This window comes from Hippopotamus amphibius, chromosome 3 (genome assembly GCF_030028045.1).
Source record: "Hippopotamus amphibius kiboko isolate mHipAmp2 chromosome 3, mHipAmp2.hap2, whole genome shotgun sequence".
NCBI lineage: Eukaryota > Metazoa > Chordata > Mammalia > Artiodactyla > Hippopotamidae > Hippopotamus > Hippopotamus amphibius.
In genome coordinates, this window is record NC_080188.1 from 74056290 (window position 1) to 74074770 (window position 18481).

Consider the following 18481-nt stretch of genomic DNA (forward strand, 5'->3'; position numbering starts at 1 on the left):
TGAAATATAAGAGTAAAGAAGTTCATGACCAAAGAGGGGTTAGGAGGGAAGGCTGAAGAGTTGGCGGGTCACATTCTCTGTGTGAAGAACTCCTGCCAAGTGGAGATGGCCGGGTATTCAGATTCAGGACAAAACAACAATCAAAACAAACAGATAATCCCCAAAGCTTAAGCTATCCAAGTCTAGAAGAACCTGGGCAATGAGGTCAAGGGTGAGGTGCACAGCAAATGTGATGTATAAACTTAATATGTAAAATCTGGGGCTTCACTTTCAATATATGGTTATAATAGAAATATTAATAGATAGCCAGTGGGAAGTTGCTGTGTAACAAAGGGAGTTCAACTCGAGGATGGAAGATGCCTTAGAGGACTGGGACCTGGGATGGGGAGGGTGGGGGGAGTCGAGGGAGGGAGGGAATACGGGGATATGTGTATAAAAACAGATGACTGAACTTGGTGTACCCCCCCAAAAATAATAAATAAATAAATAAAATTAAAAAAAAAAGAAATATTAACTAAGTATTCCTGTTTAACACTAATAAATGCTCCATGGGTTTACAATTTATGTTGTCTCTGAATCCCTATCAGAAATAATAACTGTAAGGGAGGTGGTGAGGGAGGGAGAGGGGTGGTAGTGAAGCCCCTGACTATGGTGTGGAATGCTGGGGTGGAGTACAGCTCCCTGCCCAAGAGAAGTCTGAAGACGTGTGATGAGAAAAGCTTAGTGTTCTGTAGGGTGTGACTTGAGGGAAGCTGTCTATAAACTGGTGTTTAAAATTTATGACACTCCTCCAATACATCAACACTTCTATACAGGAATACCTACATGAAACCTAGCACTCACTGCTTGTTTGTTTTAAGAGTTATCACCCAATAGATATACAATCTGAAGGGGACAAACAACCAACATAAGGTTTCTCTACATTAAAAAAAGTTCAGATACAGGAAAAATATAGAATAAAGGGGCAATAATGAAAGGGGGCAGAGTAGAGTAATGAAAAAGGTGTCAAACAAAATGGGGCAGAGTAAAAGAGTAACTATAAGTTTTTTAAAAATGAAAGAAATTCACTACATCAATACATTAAAATAGAGAAGTTAATTGGGTGCACCAAAATCAGTAAACTTTTCAATCAGGAAGGCTAGGGGTGTTTATACTACATCTTGATTTATCACTTGGTAAAAATAAACAAAAGCTTTAGAGTTTAAGAGTCTGGCTTTGTATCTCCATCCAGGTTCCCTGGAAGGCAGGGCCTGAGATCACCCAGAGGGAGGTAGGAAGGGAAGTGCTGGAGGGAAAAAGCAAAAACAGACATAAGGTGGGCCTTTAAGGAGCTGGGCAGAACTTCACCAGAAGACATAGCTGGTATGTGGCCATGTGGAACCACTGTAGAGAAATCATATGGAATCTCTGCACCTTGGAACAGACTGTTGTTAGGTGGAGGAAGAGACAATTTATATGCCAGCTTCTTACCATCTTCTCTGTTTCACTGGTAATGATTCATCCCATGGGACATTAACTCCTCCATGGTTCCAGTAGTATAATCTGTCTCCTCTGGGCAGCCACAGTGGAGACAGAATGTTCCTGGGTCTGGTCTGGTGAGACAAAGGTGCCAGATGCACCCTGGATATTTCCATGGCAGATGCCATTGGGGGCACGATAAAGGCTGGTCTTCACCTTGCAGGAGACTGATAAGCTTGTTGCATCAGGAGATACAGTGACAATGGTGGCACTAGCTGGGGCTCTCCATTGAGCAGGTGGTCAAAACTTGAAGACGCATTCCGGTTAAGCCAGCACAGAAAAGCACATGAACTGAGCCCAGGACAGGCAACCTCTTACATAATTCAGATTCACTTGCATCATCTTATGAAATCCAGATAGCATATAAAACATTCTTCATCTTCCCCGAGAGGGAAGTTCAAACAGAATCTTTCAAAGTGATGCCAGTTGCAATTCCCCAGAGATTTAAAGAGAGGTAGTGAACCAAGCGCAATATTCAATACTCCAGCTGATTTGGGGGCCTGACATTCATCACCAATCTTTTCTACCACTCATTTCAAATTTGCCTCATACTCCACTGGCATTTCTGGAGTGCTGCCTTGTGAGGTTACCTAGACCTTAATCTCAAGAGATTAGGCTCTTAGTTTCCTTGCTTTTGTGGAATTTTAGTTGTGGCCATTTCCCATGCGCATCTGGCCATGAGACACCTCTGAGTTCTAGATATATTTCTCTTTGCTCAGATGGTGACATGGCAGCCCTATTTCCTCATGGTGGGGAGCACAGTATCTCCTACTACCTTTGCTGGTCCATTTAGTTAGGAATTTACGGTAGTCGGATCGCATGTGAAATCAATCACAACTTCCAGTTAAGTGGGACTCTTAATGGGTCCCCTGACAGAAGTGCCTCTACCCATACTCCAAGAACCAGGATTCTAACTAGCAAAGTCTAAGGTTGTAGGGAAATGAAGCACAGATCCCCAAGTGGGGCACTGTGATTGATTATAAGGGCCCATCCTTTCTTTTATTTTTATTTCTTTTATTTTTTAAATTAATTTATTCATTCATTTATTTACTGGCTGTGTTGGGTCTCTGTTGCTGCGTGTGGGCTTTCTCTAGTCGCAGCGAGCGGAGGCTACTCTTCATTGCAGTGCACAGGCTTTCATTGCGGTGGCTTCTCTTGCTGCGGAGCACAGGCTCTAGCTGCACCCAGGCTTCGTAGTTGTGGCACATGGGCTCAATAGTTGTGGATCGCGGGCTTAGTTGCTCTGCGGCATGTGGGAATCTTCCTGGACCAGGGATCAAACCCGTGTCGCCTGTGTTGGCAGGCAGATTCTTAACAACTGCGCCACCAGGGAAGTCCCCACCCTTTCTTTTAGAGGTGGTTATTTTAGCTATGGCGGGCACAATATCTCATACCAGCTGTTGGTTTAGCATATAAACTTCAGCATGGAGGACAGTACCCCAACCCTAAGGTTTTTTACCAAAGCTGGTACTTTAGTTGAGTCTTTCAAGATTAATATCATTTCACTGTTCTATCAAGTCTGTGGCTTTTGGGTGGGAGGGCATGAAATGATTACAAAATCATGTGGCACCTCATGTGATGTAGCATATGTCCTTTGGTTGGAGCAATGTTATGTGGGACACCATGTCACTGGATCAAGCATTTTGTAAGCCATCAGATGCGGGTGCCAGCAGTGGCACTGTGAGCAGAAGAGGCAAACACATACTCAGACTATGTCTCATGTCCCCAGGATGAATTGTTGCCCTCTCCAAGATCAAAGGGATCCAACGTAATTGACCTGCCACCAAATAGCTGCTGGGTTTCCCCCAAGGAAGGGTACCATATTCGTGTCCATTGCCAATCTATTTCTGGCATTTAACGTTTAGCAATGACAGTAGCTATATCAGTCCTGGAGAGGGGGGCTCTAGGTCTATGTATAACCCCTGCAACTGCCACCAAGACCATTCTCCTCGTGGGTCTATTTCACAAACTCTAGAGTGTCTGAGAAAGGAGTCTGGCTAATCCACGGGCAGATGATCATGTCCTCTGGTCATAGAGTATTTGCTATTTATTTATTTATATTTATTTATTTATTGGCTGTGTTGGGTCTTTGTTGTTGTGTGTGGGCTTTCTCTAGTTGCGGTGAGCAGGGGCTACTACTCTTCATTGTAGTGCACAGGCTTCTCATTGCAGTGGCTTCCCTTGTTGTGAAGCACGAGTTCTAGGTGCACAGGCTTCAGTATTTGTGGCACGTGGGCTCAGCAGTTGTGGTGCACAGGCTTAGCTGCGGGCTTAGTTGCGCTGACGCATGTGGTATCTTCCCAGACCAGGGATCGAACACATGTCCCTTGCATTCGCAGGCGATTCTTAATCACTGAGCCACCAGGGAAGCTCAAGAGTGTTTGCTCTCTGATGGGCATGGCTCAGGCATAAAGGTAATTGTGCTCACTCGTGTAAGTCCATCCACATCACTTTGCCCAGAGTCTTTGAATCCAATCTTCTAGTCTTATTTCTTCCAGGCTGTGAAGCCATTCACTTTGCTAATTCTCAACATATATCCATACCTCAGGCCACCTCTCCCTCTAAATGATTAACAATCAAACTGTTTCTCAGATCTACCCCCTGGAGGGATTTTCTTCATTACTGACCTTAAGGTCCACCTAACGCATCAGGCTGACTCACCTTTTCAAGAGTTTTCTTCTTCCTCCATAAGTGAATCAGAATGAGAAAGAAGCATCATGAAATAGAAGTACTAACGTGAGGTCAGTGACATGAGACTCTGGGACAGCTCCTTACGACATAGGCTCATACCTCCCGATCTACTCAAGCCCAATTGCAAATGTACCGCTCCCACCGCACAATACGTTACTCCTACATCATCCTACAATGGGATCACAGTAGCACCCAGTTCATAATGGGCAGCTCTAGGCTCAGAGTCACTCTGTGTCCCATCATCAGGGGTTTAGGCCCAGTGTCATACTGGGACGATGCAGGAGGCACCAGTACTTTTCAGAACCCTAAAGGTCTGCACTGATACAATCCTATCTGGATTTGCCGAAGCCTCCACAGGGCAGCATTGTTTCTCGCTATAGATACTTTCAGGCCCATTGTTCAATCTCCTCGGTCATGTATCCAAGGGTTTGCAACACAGTTAGAAATTTTTGAAATGGTCCTCTTACTTGGGCTCTATTTGACACTCTGCTTCTCCATTAATGGTTATATATGGTTATGTATATGCACATATATACATACTATATTTTTGATATCTATGATATATATGACTTTATATATATATATTTATGACATATATATGACAGAGAGTCAATGGCATGGGCATCAGAAATACAGTTCAAAAGCACAGCAATTATATGTGTGCATGGATGAAAAAGGTCTTTTTTGTGTATGTATATGTATGTGCTATATTCCTGATTTCCACCATTATCTGTCACTGAATCAACATATGATAGAAGTGGAGCAACCATTAGTGTCAGTTTATACCTGTTACTCTACTGTGATTATTAGCACCTCCTTTATTTGCAAAATATCCCATCAGATGACCCAAGTTATAGGATGTCAGAATTGATATACCCTTTTTAATACAGTAAAAGAAAACAACAACTGCAGATTCACAGAATATCACAGTTGGAGGGAAATTCAGGAAACAATTTGAAACCACTTGTTTCACAGATCAGGCATCTAAATAAAATGCTTGTTAGTCTTGGAGTCACTAGAACACCACCAGGATTTTAGACTATAATCCCTACATCCACTCTTTCCTTACCCCATGAAATGCTCCACTGTAAGAACAAAGAAATGGAAAACAAATTAACAAAATAAACAATAAACACAGGGCCTTGTTTATGGAAGGTACTCAGTGAATATCTGTGCCGTGAAGGGATTTAGAACCTGGACCTACTGAATTCTAGAATCACATTTGTAAACTTTTATGTACTTTTACCATTAAACCTAAACAAAGGGCAAGTCAGAATCTGAGATTTTTACTTCTGTATCTTTCAGTTCAAATGGCATGGCTACTAGGTATGCAGTAATAATGTCTAAAATATGTTCAAATGCATAGCGGTGCCTAATATTCCAAGACCCACAGATATGGCCCCTGTAGTCCAGTCTGCACGTTGCCACTTTTATCTAAACAGAAATCTGGCATGAACATTATAATTAAATAGTTACACATCTTTACTAAGCCTTTGGTATGAATGGCAAAGGTGATGAGCTGTGTAAATGCATCTTTAATCCACAGAAAAATATTTTTGAAAACACTTCTTCCCCAGCTATAAACATTATCATTTTACTCACAGTAACAACAGCTTCTGCTTTCAAAACCTGTTTCCTTCAATTGCTACCTTACAACAATAACAACAAAAATTTCTTTCTGGAAAATCCACTGCCCTGCTAAACACACGCAATCTCTTATGAATTCCCTACTTCACTCTTACTAAAGTTCTGTTTTTAAAACAAATCTTCTAGCTTGTCTCTAACTCTTTCTAATTCTCCAAGACTCTAATAGGGAGGCACAGGAAGTTGAAAAGAAAAGACCGAATATTCAAATATGAATAAGGTTAGGCCGCTTATACATTAAAGTTCTTTTGGCACTTACTGCCATCCATCCACTTTCACTTTGCTACCTACAAAAATAAGAGGCAAATCATATAAAATAAGGCTCCAAAGGAGACAGGTGATTGCTAAGGCCGACTTGAGAAATATCTAACGCTCTATGGCTCTTGACATTTCAACTGTAAAGTATGACATTCTTGATACTTGATGAAATATTCATACAGATCTCTGGAAATAACCTGATGGTGCACTTTTTGTCTATATGGTTTGTTTCATCTTACCTGGTTTAAATATTTCAAAAATACATGCTTTTTCTCTTCAGGAAAACTTCAGGTTCCTGGGGGTTATTATGACCCTCTGAACTTTCCATAATGTGAAACACACTACTAAGTATAGAACATGTTTGAAACACAGACTATTAAATTACATGAAGAGAAAACAAGACCAAAAAGACCCCAAAGGACTCTTGAAGAATAAAGAGAAATAACCGAACACAAAATGAGTCACAGAGAAACTGAAAGGGAAACAGCCAAACCTGCTTTACAGCTTTCACATAGAATGCAGGAAACATTGGAAAGATTACTAAATAGATAAATGTTTTTTAAATGTCATTACTTACACCACTGGGGCTGTCGTGGCTAGAAGGACAGGGAGGGTGCTGGGCAACAGGGAAACCAAGTAAGCAAACTGGCATCAGGCCCTTTTCCTTTCTCCAGCCACCCACCTGCTCTAACTGAATGTTTCCAATTAATACTGGAATTCTGTGTACATAACTGTAAAAAAAAGTTTCTACTGCTAAAAAATAAAGCTAGGTTTAAGACTACTAAAATAGAACATAGTTAAAAGAGGGAAAAGTTTAGCATCTACTTAAAGCTTCTATTTAAAAGATAGTTTTAAAGCCTGCTGATGATGTATTTGAGGCGGGGGAATTCCAACATGGGGAAAATTTGCTCTGAGTCTGTGAGTTGCAGAGACTTGTCTTATTTATCATTTTGTCCTACCACAGTCCTTAGTCCATAGAAAGTAATCAACGTAGGCCTGTTGACTGAATGAATGAAAGGTTTGCTTGCAGATCGTAGTTCTTAGATTTTCCTGAAGTTGGAGATAAAGTCAAAATATAAACTAACCCCAAAGTAGAATGCTGAATTCTGTCCCAGTTAAAATGGATACATGCAATACATAAATGAGTCACTGTTGAGTCCTCTAATCTTATATGGTCTAAATATTTAACTCTAGTTTGGTTATGTCTTCCTCAAGGATAAGGACAGATGTGAAATGTATCTTCATGTGGCATTTCTTACTGTGATGGTTAATTTTACGTGTCAACTTAGCTAGACTGCAGGGTGTCAGATATTTGGTCCACTGTGATTGCAGGTGTTCCTATGAGGGTGTTTTGGATGAGATTAACATTGAAATCTACAGACTGAGTAAAGCAGATTGCCCTCCCTACTTTGGATGGGCCTCATCCAATCAATTGAAGGCCTGGATAGAACAAAAAAGCTGACACTCCTCTAAGCAAAAGAGAACTCTTCCTGCCAGACTGACTTTGAGCTGGGACACTGGCTTTGCCTGGGTTTCAAGACCGCTGCCCTTTGGACTAAACACCATAGTCTTTCCTGGGTCTCCAGCTTGCTGATTCATGCTGAAGATCTTAGGGTGAGTTAAACACATACACACAAACACACACACACACGCGCGCGCTCTACTGGTTCAGTTTCTCTAGAGAATCCTGAGTAATACACTAACTATTTAGAGATTCCATCACAAAGCTTTCTCTCTGCTTGGTGTAAAAGAAGTTGCGGGGGTGGTGGTGAGATGGAAACATCTAGAATATAGTTTTGGCTCTTTCATAACCTTTTATCCCTCCCACCACATTTTAAAAATACTCTGACTTTATAAAAACAGTTGATTGAACTTGGTGTACCCCCCAAAAAATAATAAATAAATAAATAAAATTAAAAAAAAAATACTCTGACTTCTTCAAAAGAAAAATAACCATAGAGATGCTCAGCTTGTCTAAGGGACATGCACAAGAAATCTCTCTAGTCCTGAGGTCAAAGTGCCACATGTGAGCACCAAGAGATGTATAGACTCAGAATAACCAACTTAAAAAAATCTGGCTATGTAAATTCAAAAATTCCTGAAGTTATGAAAAGTAATTATTGTAAGAAACAGTGCCCAAGATTAATAGTTAATTCATTTACAAGAAGGTAGTAAGACCAAATAGTCTGATAAAAATTTATTTACCAAAGGATACAGCCCAGTAAGAAAGACATTAAAATGTTATTTGAAATTGTTATTATCTAAGCAAATAGAAATATTTTCCTACAATGAGCTGTACAATACCATTTTATAGAATAAAAATGGCTACACAATTTAAATAGAGCCTTTTGGTGGTTTTCACACTCTAAAACTACATGTGGGTATACATGGGTGGCAAGTTTCATAGTCAAATAGCTCTCATTCATTACACAAAATTAGACTTTAAATCAAACCTGAAAGAAGCCATAAAAATTTACCCATTAGGAAAAAAAATTAAATATGAAATAGTCAATGAAGAACAGACTCCATAAATGACGGGTGGGTGGCTTCATTTCATAAAGTGGTTGGGTGGCACCATAAAACTGAACAAAGTTCAACTACATGTCAAGTTTCACAGTATTTTCAACCCACAATTCAAACTGTCTATGCTTTAACCCGTAGATGGATAAAAACTGCATCCATAAATCACAGGCTTTTTTTTTTTAATGCATTTTTGTAAATGACAGTGTGGGTAATGTTGCAATTCATGAGCCACTATTTCACTGGAAAAAAATGACTGGATATTTTGAGTGGTCATTCACTCTGATTTTCACTTGACATTAGAACAGTGGCTGTTGTACTATACACTCAAGGTTGCAAGTTTATATGCAAAGACTAAGAACTGGAACCCAGGAACTACAGGATTTAGTTGTAATTACAGAATCTATTTGTATCTGATAAACAGCCAGATTCTATAATTTACTTTTAGGTAACTGCATTAGAAAAAAAATGAGGAATGATAAGCATGTCATCCCATCCTGAGAGTCTATTTGCTGTTCCTGATAAAGGTGATTTGCTGTTTATTTACTCCCAAATAATATCTTATTTACCCTTCAAAGTTTGTCAAACGTGGTCATTTTTTTCAAAACTCAGTGTTCCACCCAGTGGTGGCATGTGTTACTCCTAAATTCACATGTATTAATACGTCTTTTCATTTAATTTCATGAAAATTACTAACTGTACCTAAAAGGCTAGTAAAGCAAGAAGGTGTGCTCACACTGTCATCATTATGCCTGCCCATACTTTTAGAAAGTGCAAACGTTTGTGGATATTACCCCTTTGAATTCTCATCCCTGGATGTGGAGTGTAGATGTCCCCCAGTTCAGTTTTAGAGGTAGATGGAATTTAAGAAGGTCTCAAAGTGCTTGGCAGTAGACCTATTTGGGGGACACCATAAGGCTTTCCAGGTAATCAAGGTTACTTTGTTTAGAATGTGTCTCTTTTGTTATTCATAAAATGCTCCTCAGATATAATTGTTCCAGAGCCAGACTAAACAAAATAAAAAATTCAGTCCCACTAGGCACATTTCAAGTGCTCGATAGCCACATGGCTATCAGAGTAGGCAGTGCAGAACAGAATATTTCCATCATCATGGAAAATTCTAGTGAAGAGCATTGCTCTAGACAAATGAAAAGAATGTAAGTGAGCAGTACAGTGACTTGTTCAATGCCATGTTTTTAGGAAGTGGCAGAATCAAGACGTGTAGCGAGGTCTTGGGAGTGCAAATCTTATTCTCTTTTTTATTTTAATTTCTGATGAGTATGATTTCTCTTAAGAAAGTATCCTTCATAAGCCAGAAAGAGAAAAACAAACACTGTATGCTAACTCATATATACGGAATCTAAAAAAAAAAAAAAAAATGGTACTGATGAACCCAGTGACAGGGCAAGAATAAGGATGCAGATGCAGAGAATGGACTGGAGGACACGGGGTTGAGGGGGCGGGGGGCAAAGGGGAATCTGGGATGAAGTGAGAGAGTAGCATAGACATATATACATTACCAACTGTAAAACAGATAGCTAGTGGGAAGTTGCTGTATAACAAAGGGAGATCAACTCGATGATGGGTGATGCCTTAGAGGACCAGGACAGGGAGAGTGGGAGGGAGTCACAGGAGGGAGGGGATATGGGGATATATGTATAAATACAGCCGGTTCACTTCGGTGTACCTTAAAAGCTGGTACAAGAATGTAAAGCAATTATATTCCAATAAAGAGCTTAAAAAAAAAAAAGAAAGTACCCTTCAATAGGAGGACAAGATTGGAATCTCCTATCTGAGGGACTCATCTGGAGTAACTTCCAGCCAGGTCAACAAAGAGCCAATGCAAATATTTTGCTCAAGTGTGCGCTTACCAGACAGCCTTGGCTATCATAATTGTTGGAATCTCAAACAACAAAACAAAATTCTTATGCATTTTCTATTCCTTTAACAAATATTTATGCAGTTCTTATTATGCTTATTCATGCCAGTCACTATAATAAGAACTTTACAAATATTCACTCATTCTACATGCATAACAGCCCAGGGAAGTAGGTATTTATTATTATTATTATTATTATTATTATTATTATTATTATTATTATTTTACAAATGAGGAAATTGAGACTCAGGGAAGATAAGTAATTTACTCAAAGTCATCCAGATAGTGAGTAGCAGAGTTGGGATGAAGCCCAGGAGGTTTGTCTAGGGTGTCCCTGCTTTAAACTACTATGCTAGACGGACTCTCCATTAGAAACACAGCACAATCTCATTCTCACTAGAAATCACAGCAAGAACATATATCTTGATACTATCAACTTCGAAAAAAACAAAATAAAAGCCTTCTGTCTTTCGCAGACAAGGGTAAAGCGCGATGCCAGCCTTCTTATTCTTTACATTAAATTCCAACGAGCAGGAAGAAAGGAGGGTTTTCTATTCCTAGAACTCTAAAATTAGAGATGCTACTGCTGGTTATCCTAGATCAGTGCTGTCCAACAGAATTCCCTGTGTGATGAAAATGTTCCAGATCTGTGCTATTTAATTATGATGGTTACTAGCCAGATGTAACTACTGAGCACTTAAAATGTGACTAAGTTGATGGAGAAACTAAAATTTTAATTTCATTTTAACAAATTTTAACTTAAGTTTCAACAGCCACATGAGGCAAGCAGCATCCGTATTTAATAGCACAGAACTAGATGGTTCAATTAAGAGCCAAAGAGGGCTCCTTTTTTTCTTCTAAACTGTGTGTTTGCCTACGATGTCCTACATCAATGAATTATACTTATCTATTCAGTCATGTAGGCCACAATGCTTAAGTTATCCTGCACGCCTTACCTCAAGATATGACCCATTGCCAAGCTCTGCTGAGTTTAGCGCATCATATCATTCTCTTCTCACAATTTCAGTTGTTCTTGGGAAAAGATTACATTCCTGAGTGCTAATTATATGCCAGGTATTATGCTAGATTCCAGGAATAGTACAGTAAGAAAATTGACAAGTTCTTCCTTTCCAGTGTCCCAGAAGGCCCTAACTAATCTGAACCTATCATTCCAAAATCACTGTCTCAGCTCTAAACGTACCAGCTTTGTAGAAAAAGACACATCCAGTCCATTTTCTGCCCTCTGGGACTTTGTAGGACCACATAGTAAACGTATCTATGAGATACACTAGGTTAGTAAACTAAAGGAGATTAAAACAAATTACAGACATTCAGTTACAATGAAAAATAACAATAAGAGTTTTGAAATACTGAATGTCTACTGTGTATATGATTCTTTACATAAGTGGTAACAGTGGTTTCCACATATTAAAGGCCTGTGTATGTATGCATCAGACACTTTTCATCAATAGCTGATTTTAAACCTCACAATAACCTTGTGCATTTATTATTTAATCCCTTCTTTACAGTTGAGGAAATTGAAGATTTAGAAAGTTAGGTAAATTGCGCCATCACATGGGTATTAAGTGGAGTTGAGGGAGAAAGGTTTCAAACCCAGAGCTGCACACACACACACACACACACACACACACACACACACACACCCCAAATCCCGTAGCCATAAGTGCTAGAGTCTCCTGATTGTTCACTTAATTACTACAGCAGCCCTGTTGGAGAAACGATCACATTATTAAGCAAAAAATGAAAAAAATATGAAAATTGAGAGACTAAGTAATTTTCTAAAAATTATAAGTATGTATCAAATGGCAGATACAGAGGTTTTGGACTTGGGTTGATAATACTTCCAATTCTGTTTTTATCATCACAATGCACACTCTCCCCTGCTCAATCCACGTGAAATAAAGAATCCTGGCACAATAGACACATATGCTTCTGAATAAGCTTTGCCTTATTTGTTCCTGTGGGGCTATTGTAACAACCAAACAGCAAAATACAACACATATTTCTATCGCCAGCTTGGTGACAGCAAGTGCTCTACAGGACCTCTCATTAAATGATACCAAGGATTCAGAATGATGGACTTAATGGCACACAGCATCTGCCCTCAAGACTAGGAGCTGGTAGAGCCAATGTGCCTTCCATGATAACTAATATATCGCATGCCATTCCAACTGTGCATCAATGTTGCATGAAGAAAAATGAACAGAAGACATAACACAAATCAGGTATGAGTCAACAGTGGCGTCCTGATGGGATATTTTGTATGCATCATTTTTGGATCCTCAGAGAAAGCAAGCAAGAGAGACAGAAGGAAACACAAAGAGTTAGAACACTATAAAAACATCTGTGAGTTTCATTAGTTTGAGGTTTATTTGATAACTATGAGACCTAAACAGAATAGCTGACTCCCTATTACTTTTCCCACCAATCAATGTTTCTTTAAGGTCAGTAAGAATTTCAGTGTGCTTTTATTTTATCTAAGTATGCAAATGTCAACAGACACCTCAAAAATCATGTGCTTCAGCCGGGCCAAGATAAACAAGGTGTAAGACAAGGCTGGAGGTGTAGGGAGACAGGAGCCCTTGCTTGCCTTGTAAGCAGCATGAAGGGGAAACCTTGTCTGATGATACATTTTGAAAAAATATATATATATACATCAATTACATTTGAGATGATCGAACCACATCCAATGGACAGATTGGCTCACTACGTGGTAAAATCCTACTGTATGACTTTTCGTACACTGAGGATATTTTTGAAATAGAATTTATCTGAATACATTCTAGTTCTAGTTCATAACTCCTATTCTGTGCTTTTAACATTTTTAAACTGGCACTCCTGTAGCATTATCGGTTTGAAATAATATGAACCTTTTCGAACGTAATAGTCAGAAAATGCTTTAAGATAAGGTGCAAGGTTAGGAAATTAAGTATCTTCCGCATTTCTTTCATATTAGGCATACTGCTTAGAAAACCCATTTAATAGTATATGATAATATTTAAGTAAGCATGTAGAACATGTCTCTGAAATGTAACTTTGTGCAGCAACTAGGCTTTTAACCGGAGATTTCAAAATATCTTACTATTTTTGCATATATAAGAATGTACTGCATTCAGGAAATAGATTTAAGATTAGATAAATAGATAGGTAGATACACTTATCATAGGTCTGTAATATAGCTCTAAAATGAAAAATATAGAATATTTGAAATATATATTATTGAACAAAAAGTGTCTTCACTGACATAAAATATTTTATCATCAAGAATTTAGTATATGTATGATATTTACAAACACTAATATCTGAGAGAAAGCATTCACATTCTCTCAAAGAAGTGCTAGGAAAACTTTTATTTAAAGTTTTTATGTCCCAGATGGGCCTTGTTCTCCGCCTTTTTGTTTTTCTTTTTGCAGACGCCACCCTGCTCTCCTCAGCCTCGGGCCTGCCATCTCCTTGAGACCTAACACCATGCCTTCAATGAAGTTGCAGAGTTCTGGTGGAGAGATATTCGAAGTTGATGTTGAAATTGCAAAACAATCTGTGACTATCAAGACCATGTTGGAAGATTTGCGAATGGATGATGGAGGAGATGATGGTCCAGTCCCCTTGCCAAATGTTAATGCAGCAATATTAAAAAAGGTCACTCAGTGGGGCACCCACCACAAGGATGGTCCTCCTCCTCCTGAGGATGATGAGAACAAAGGAAAGCGAACAGATGACACCCCTGTTTGGGATCAAGAAATCCTGAAAGTTGATCAAGGAACACTTTTCGAGCTTATATTGGCTGCAAACTACTTAGACATCAAAGGCTTGCTTGATGTTACCTGCAAGACTGTTGCCAATATGATCAAGGGGAAAACTCCTGAGGAGATTCGAAAGACATTCAATATCAAAAATGAATTTACTGAAGAAGAGGAAGCCCAGGTATGCAAAGAGAACCAGTGGTGTGAGGAGAAGTGAAATGTTGTGTCTGATGCTGTAACACTGTAAGGATTGTTCCAGATACTAGTTGCACTGCTCTGTTTATAATTGTTAATATTAGAAAAAGTCAACAAATGCAGCAGCAAATCAGTTGTATTAGCAGAATGTTGTCCTCATTGCATGTGTAGTTTCAGTACAGATTCCAAACTTATGGCTCCATTTCTTCTAGTATGATCCAAAGTTCTTCTTTCTTTGCTCTGAATAAAATTGAACTGTGGGTTCTCTATGGAAAGTTGCATTTTGGGCTTTCCCTCTTTTTGTAAAGCAATTTCTGCCTAGTTTGCTCTCCAGTTAACTTTAGTGACTTTTAAAAGTTGGCAATGTAAATAAAGCAACTTGCAAGAAATTTTCTGAAATAGAATTAACAATGTATTTTCTTTATTCATGAGTTGGAAACTAGAGAAAGGCTACTTGAGGTAAATGTTATCTGAGTGGGGTTATCAGAATGTCTTCCAGCTTCCTAGAGTCAAGGAGTGCCACTGGCATTGATTAGCCTGTATGTAGCAAGGCTCCCTTAATTGTATCTGAGGGCTTGTTTTTGCATTTTTTAATCCTCCCAGCTTTGAATATGTTGACTAGAGGCTCAGTTACCTACCCAGTTTGTGGTTTGGGAGAAAATATAATTAGACAGTTTGCTGGCTTTTCAGTTAAGACAGTTAGCCCATGTGGTGTGTCATCTTTTTATAATCAGTAATCCCATGTGGGGAAAACTATTCACACTACTTGCATGTAAAAAAATAATTTAACTTCTAATATTAAAATGTGTGTCATAGCCCAGAAAGCATCCGTCATAAATGCAAGATACTTTCAATAAAAAGTAAGTTACATAGTAGGTAGTAAAAAAATTTAAAAAATGAAAAAAAAATAAAGTTTTTATGTCCCAAATTCTATCACATTTTCCCTACTAAAGTGTTTGGTTCAGATGTTTTATATTTTGTTTACAAGATTGTTCCTCTGCCTGGTACATACAACTATTTATGTCTTATATAAAACCTAAGAACATCTTAAAGTTAATTGTAAATTATTCTTATCCTTTCTTTTAGACTCCCAAAATTATTTTCAAGGAAGTTTCTCTCTTTCCTCACCCCTGGGACCAATGAAGAAAAATATATAGAGAGAAGAAATGAAGCAGAAGAAAGAGAGAAAAATACATGATATAAATCAAACTAATTTTTTCCTGGGGAGTTTTATGAACCATGAGGTTCATTTTCACTGAAAGACTTCATTTTCTAAAAACTTTTGTACCATGATAAATTTTCAAACATCATATTATAATGTAGAAAAGTATACGTTTTTGATAAAAGCAAACTCTATGGCCACCCAAGCCTCCCATCTAAACCTATATGTGTGCACACCATCATTTAATACCGTATGTGTAGCCAGAAGTTCCACCATTTCTTTTAGTAACTAACATATTTCAATGCAGACTAAGCACAGCAAACTTTTGAAGTAGTACAAAATCTGAAGAAAATACTCAACATAAACAAAATACGTAGCAACACTAAAACAAGCTATAAAAATTTTTATAGGTGGTAGTTTGGCAAGACCTATATAATTCGCCTGCATGCAACCCAAGTTGAAGGACTGTAAAGCTTGAGGCATTATAAACACAGGCAAAGATGCACATAAACACACACACACACCCCCCTTCTACATATTTATGATCTATGAGCTATCTTCAACATGTCACACTGTCCTTTTCTCTCCATTATAATAACTCCATAGTAAACCAGTTGTCTTTTCCCCCCATACTTCAAGGAGGCTAGATCAAAGAACTGGACTACTTTATAATGCCACATCCCTTATGCATCATGATTATGGAGTCATTTAGTAAACTTTTCAGAAGCGAGGTGTTATATTGATACTTGGTAAGCAGAACCTCCCCCTGTTCCCTTCCCAACACATAATTCCAGCATAGTTCTCAAGAGGATACACATCAGGGCTGTCTCCTTGATACTCCTGCTGGAAATCTGCATTTTTACAACATTTTCAATCAGATTATGTGAGTCTGCAACATGAACCATGGAATTTTTTTCTTTTTTCTTTATTTTACTTAATTTACAATGCTGTGTTAGTTTCTTTAAATTTAATTTAGCTTAATTTTTATTATTTTTTGGTTGTGCCATGCAGCATGCGGGATCTTAGTTCCCCAACCAGGGATTATTCGTGTGCCCCCTGCAGTGGAAGCACGGAGTCTTAACCACTGGACTGCCAGGGAAGTCCCGTGTTAGTTTCAAGTGTATAGCAAAGTGATGCAGTTATAAATATACATGTACATACTTATATATCCTTTTTCAGACTCTTTCCCATTGTAGTTTATTAGAAGATATTGAGTACAGTTCCCTGTGCTATACAGTAGGTCCTTGTTGTCTACCTATTTTATATATAGTAGTAGGTATATGTTAAACCCAAACTTCTAATTTACCCCCCACCCCGACATCCCCTTTGGTAATGATAAGTTTGTTTTCTACGTCTGTGAGTCTATTTATGCTTTGTAAATAAGTTCATTTGTATCATTTGTTCATAAAATAAGTAAACCATGGATTTCAAGGAAGCAAGGCCAACAGCGGAAATGCCATTATAGACTGTTACGCTATCACAGGCAAGAAATGATGGTGACTGAGATTTAAATGGATGGAGTGAAAATGTAAAACATAAATGAATTTGAGAGCAATTGTGGAATTAGAATGATTAGACACTTGAACTTGAACTTGAATGTGGATAGACGTAGTGAGATAAGACAAAAATATTTATGTTTTATGTTTCTGCACTGAACTACTGAAGAGAGGGTGTCATTTACTGAGACAGGAATTAACTGAGAGAGAATGATTTAGGAAAGACACTGCAAGTAATCGAGAATCTCTTTCGTTGCTGCTGCCATGAGAACACAGTAAGCCCATCCTCATTTACCTACATATTTTCATGAGGTAGAGAAGGGAGAAAACTGAAATTCTAAATATCTGATAATTTTCCTAAAAAACAGTCATTCAAAAATTTTTCAAACCAAGTTTGAAGGGGAGGTAAAGTTAGAATAGACTTTGATGTTCAGACAGAAAGTAAACTCTTCAAACTAGAAGAAATCAAGGTGTAGTTAACTGGCGAGTCTAAGCCATCTTTGTTATTTTCAGGGGTTATTGTATTTCTTTTCTATTGTGTGTAACAAATTACCATTCTAAATCCACCATCCAGAATAATCATTGTTATTAGTGTACATATTGCTAATGGTTTAGTGTATTTCTAGTCTATTTTTTCTTCTAGTTTATTTATGCAGCAATCAAAATTAAGATGCAATAATTTCTAATAATTAGCAGACTGCATTTTTAACTTTATATAGTAGAATCACATATTCACTCATAATACAACACAGATGTGCAAAGAAAATTAAACATGATACCAGGGCATGATAGTCTTGGGGACCAAAAGTCTGCTTCCCACAGTGAGGCTCGTGAAAATGTGACCAGATGTAGAAAATAAAGACACACTATTTACTCTGGGTGGTGGATTTAGAGTGATTCTACTTTTTCTTTTTCATATTTTCTATATATTCACTATTCTCTATAGTGAACATGTATTATTTTTATAGAAAAATTCACCGTACATTTTATATATTTGTAAAATATGGCTCTAGGAGCAAAGAATCAAAAAAATTGCTAAGCACAATACAAGCCTTTCTTCATAGCACTAAACATTACTTGGTATCTATAATTTCCTACTTGTGAATTTTTTGGACCTAAACCATAATATAAAAGTCAAAGTGTAGTGTTGTGAAAAAGTCCACAGCCAGTGCAATGTGATGTATCTGAACTTGAACTCAGAAGCTCCTGGAGAATTTAAACTCTATCACAGCCCTAAGACTTTGTGTATGTACAATCCCATATTTAATAAAAGTTGTTCACACTGAGTCCAACGTTATACTAAGAGACTAACAGCAAGAGAGTTTTTGGATGGCAGCTGCAGGCAAGGACACTG

At 38.1% G+C, this 18481-nt stretch overlaps 2 protein-coding genes across 10 annotated transcripts in view; one reads left to right on the plus strand and one right to left on the minus strand.

Annotated features, from left to right (window-relative positions):
* Positions 1-18481, minus strand: part of INPP4B (inositol polyphosphate-4-phosphatase type II B) — a 746563-nt gene that overhangs the window by 164614 nt on the left and 563468 nt on the right. The gene's annotated exons all lie outside the window — the stretch shown is intronic.
* Positions 14000-14491, plus strand: LOC130847951 (S-phase kinase-associated protein 1-like). Its single transcript, XM_057725726.1, has one exon. It carries the CDS (start codon positions 14000-14002, stop codon positions 14489-14491), a length of 492 nt encoding a protein of 163 aa, XP_057581709.1.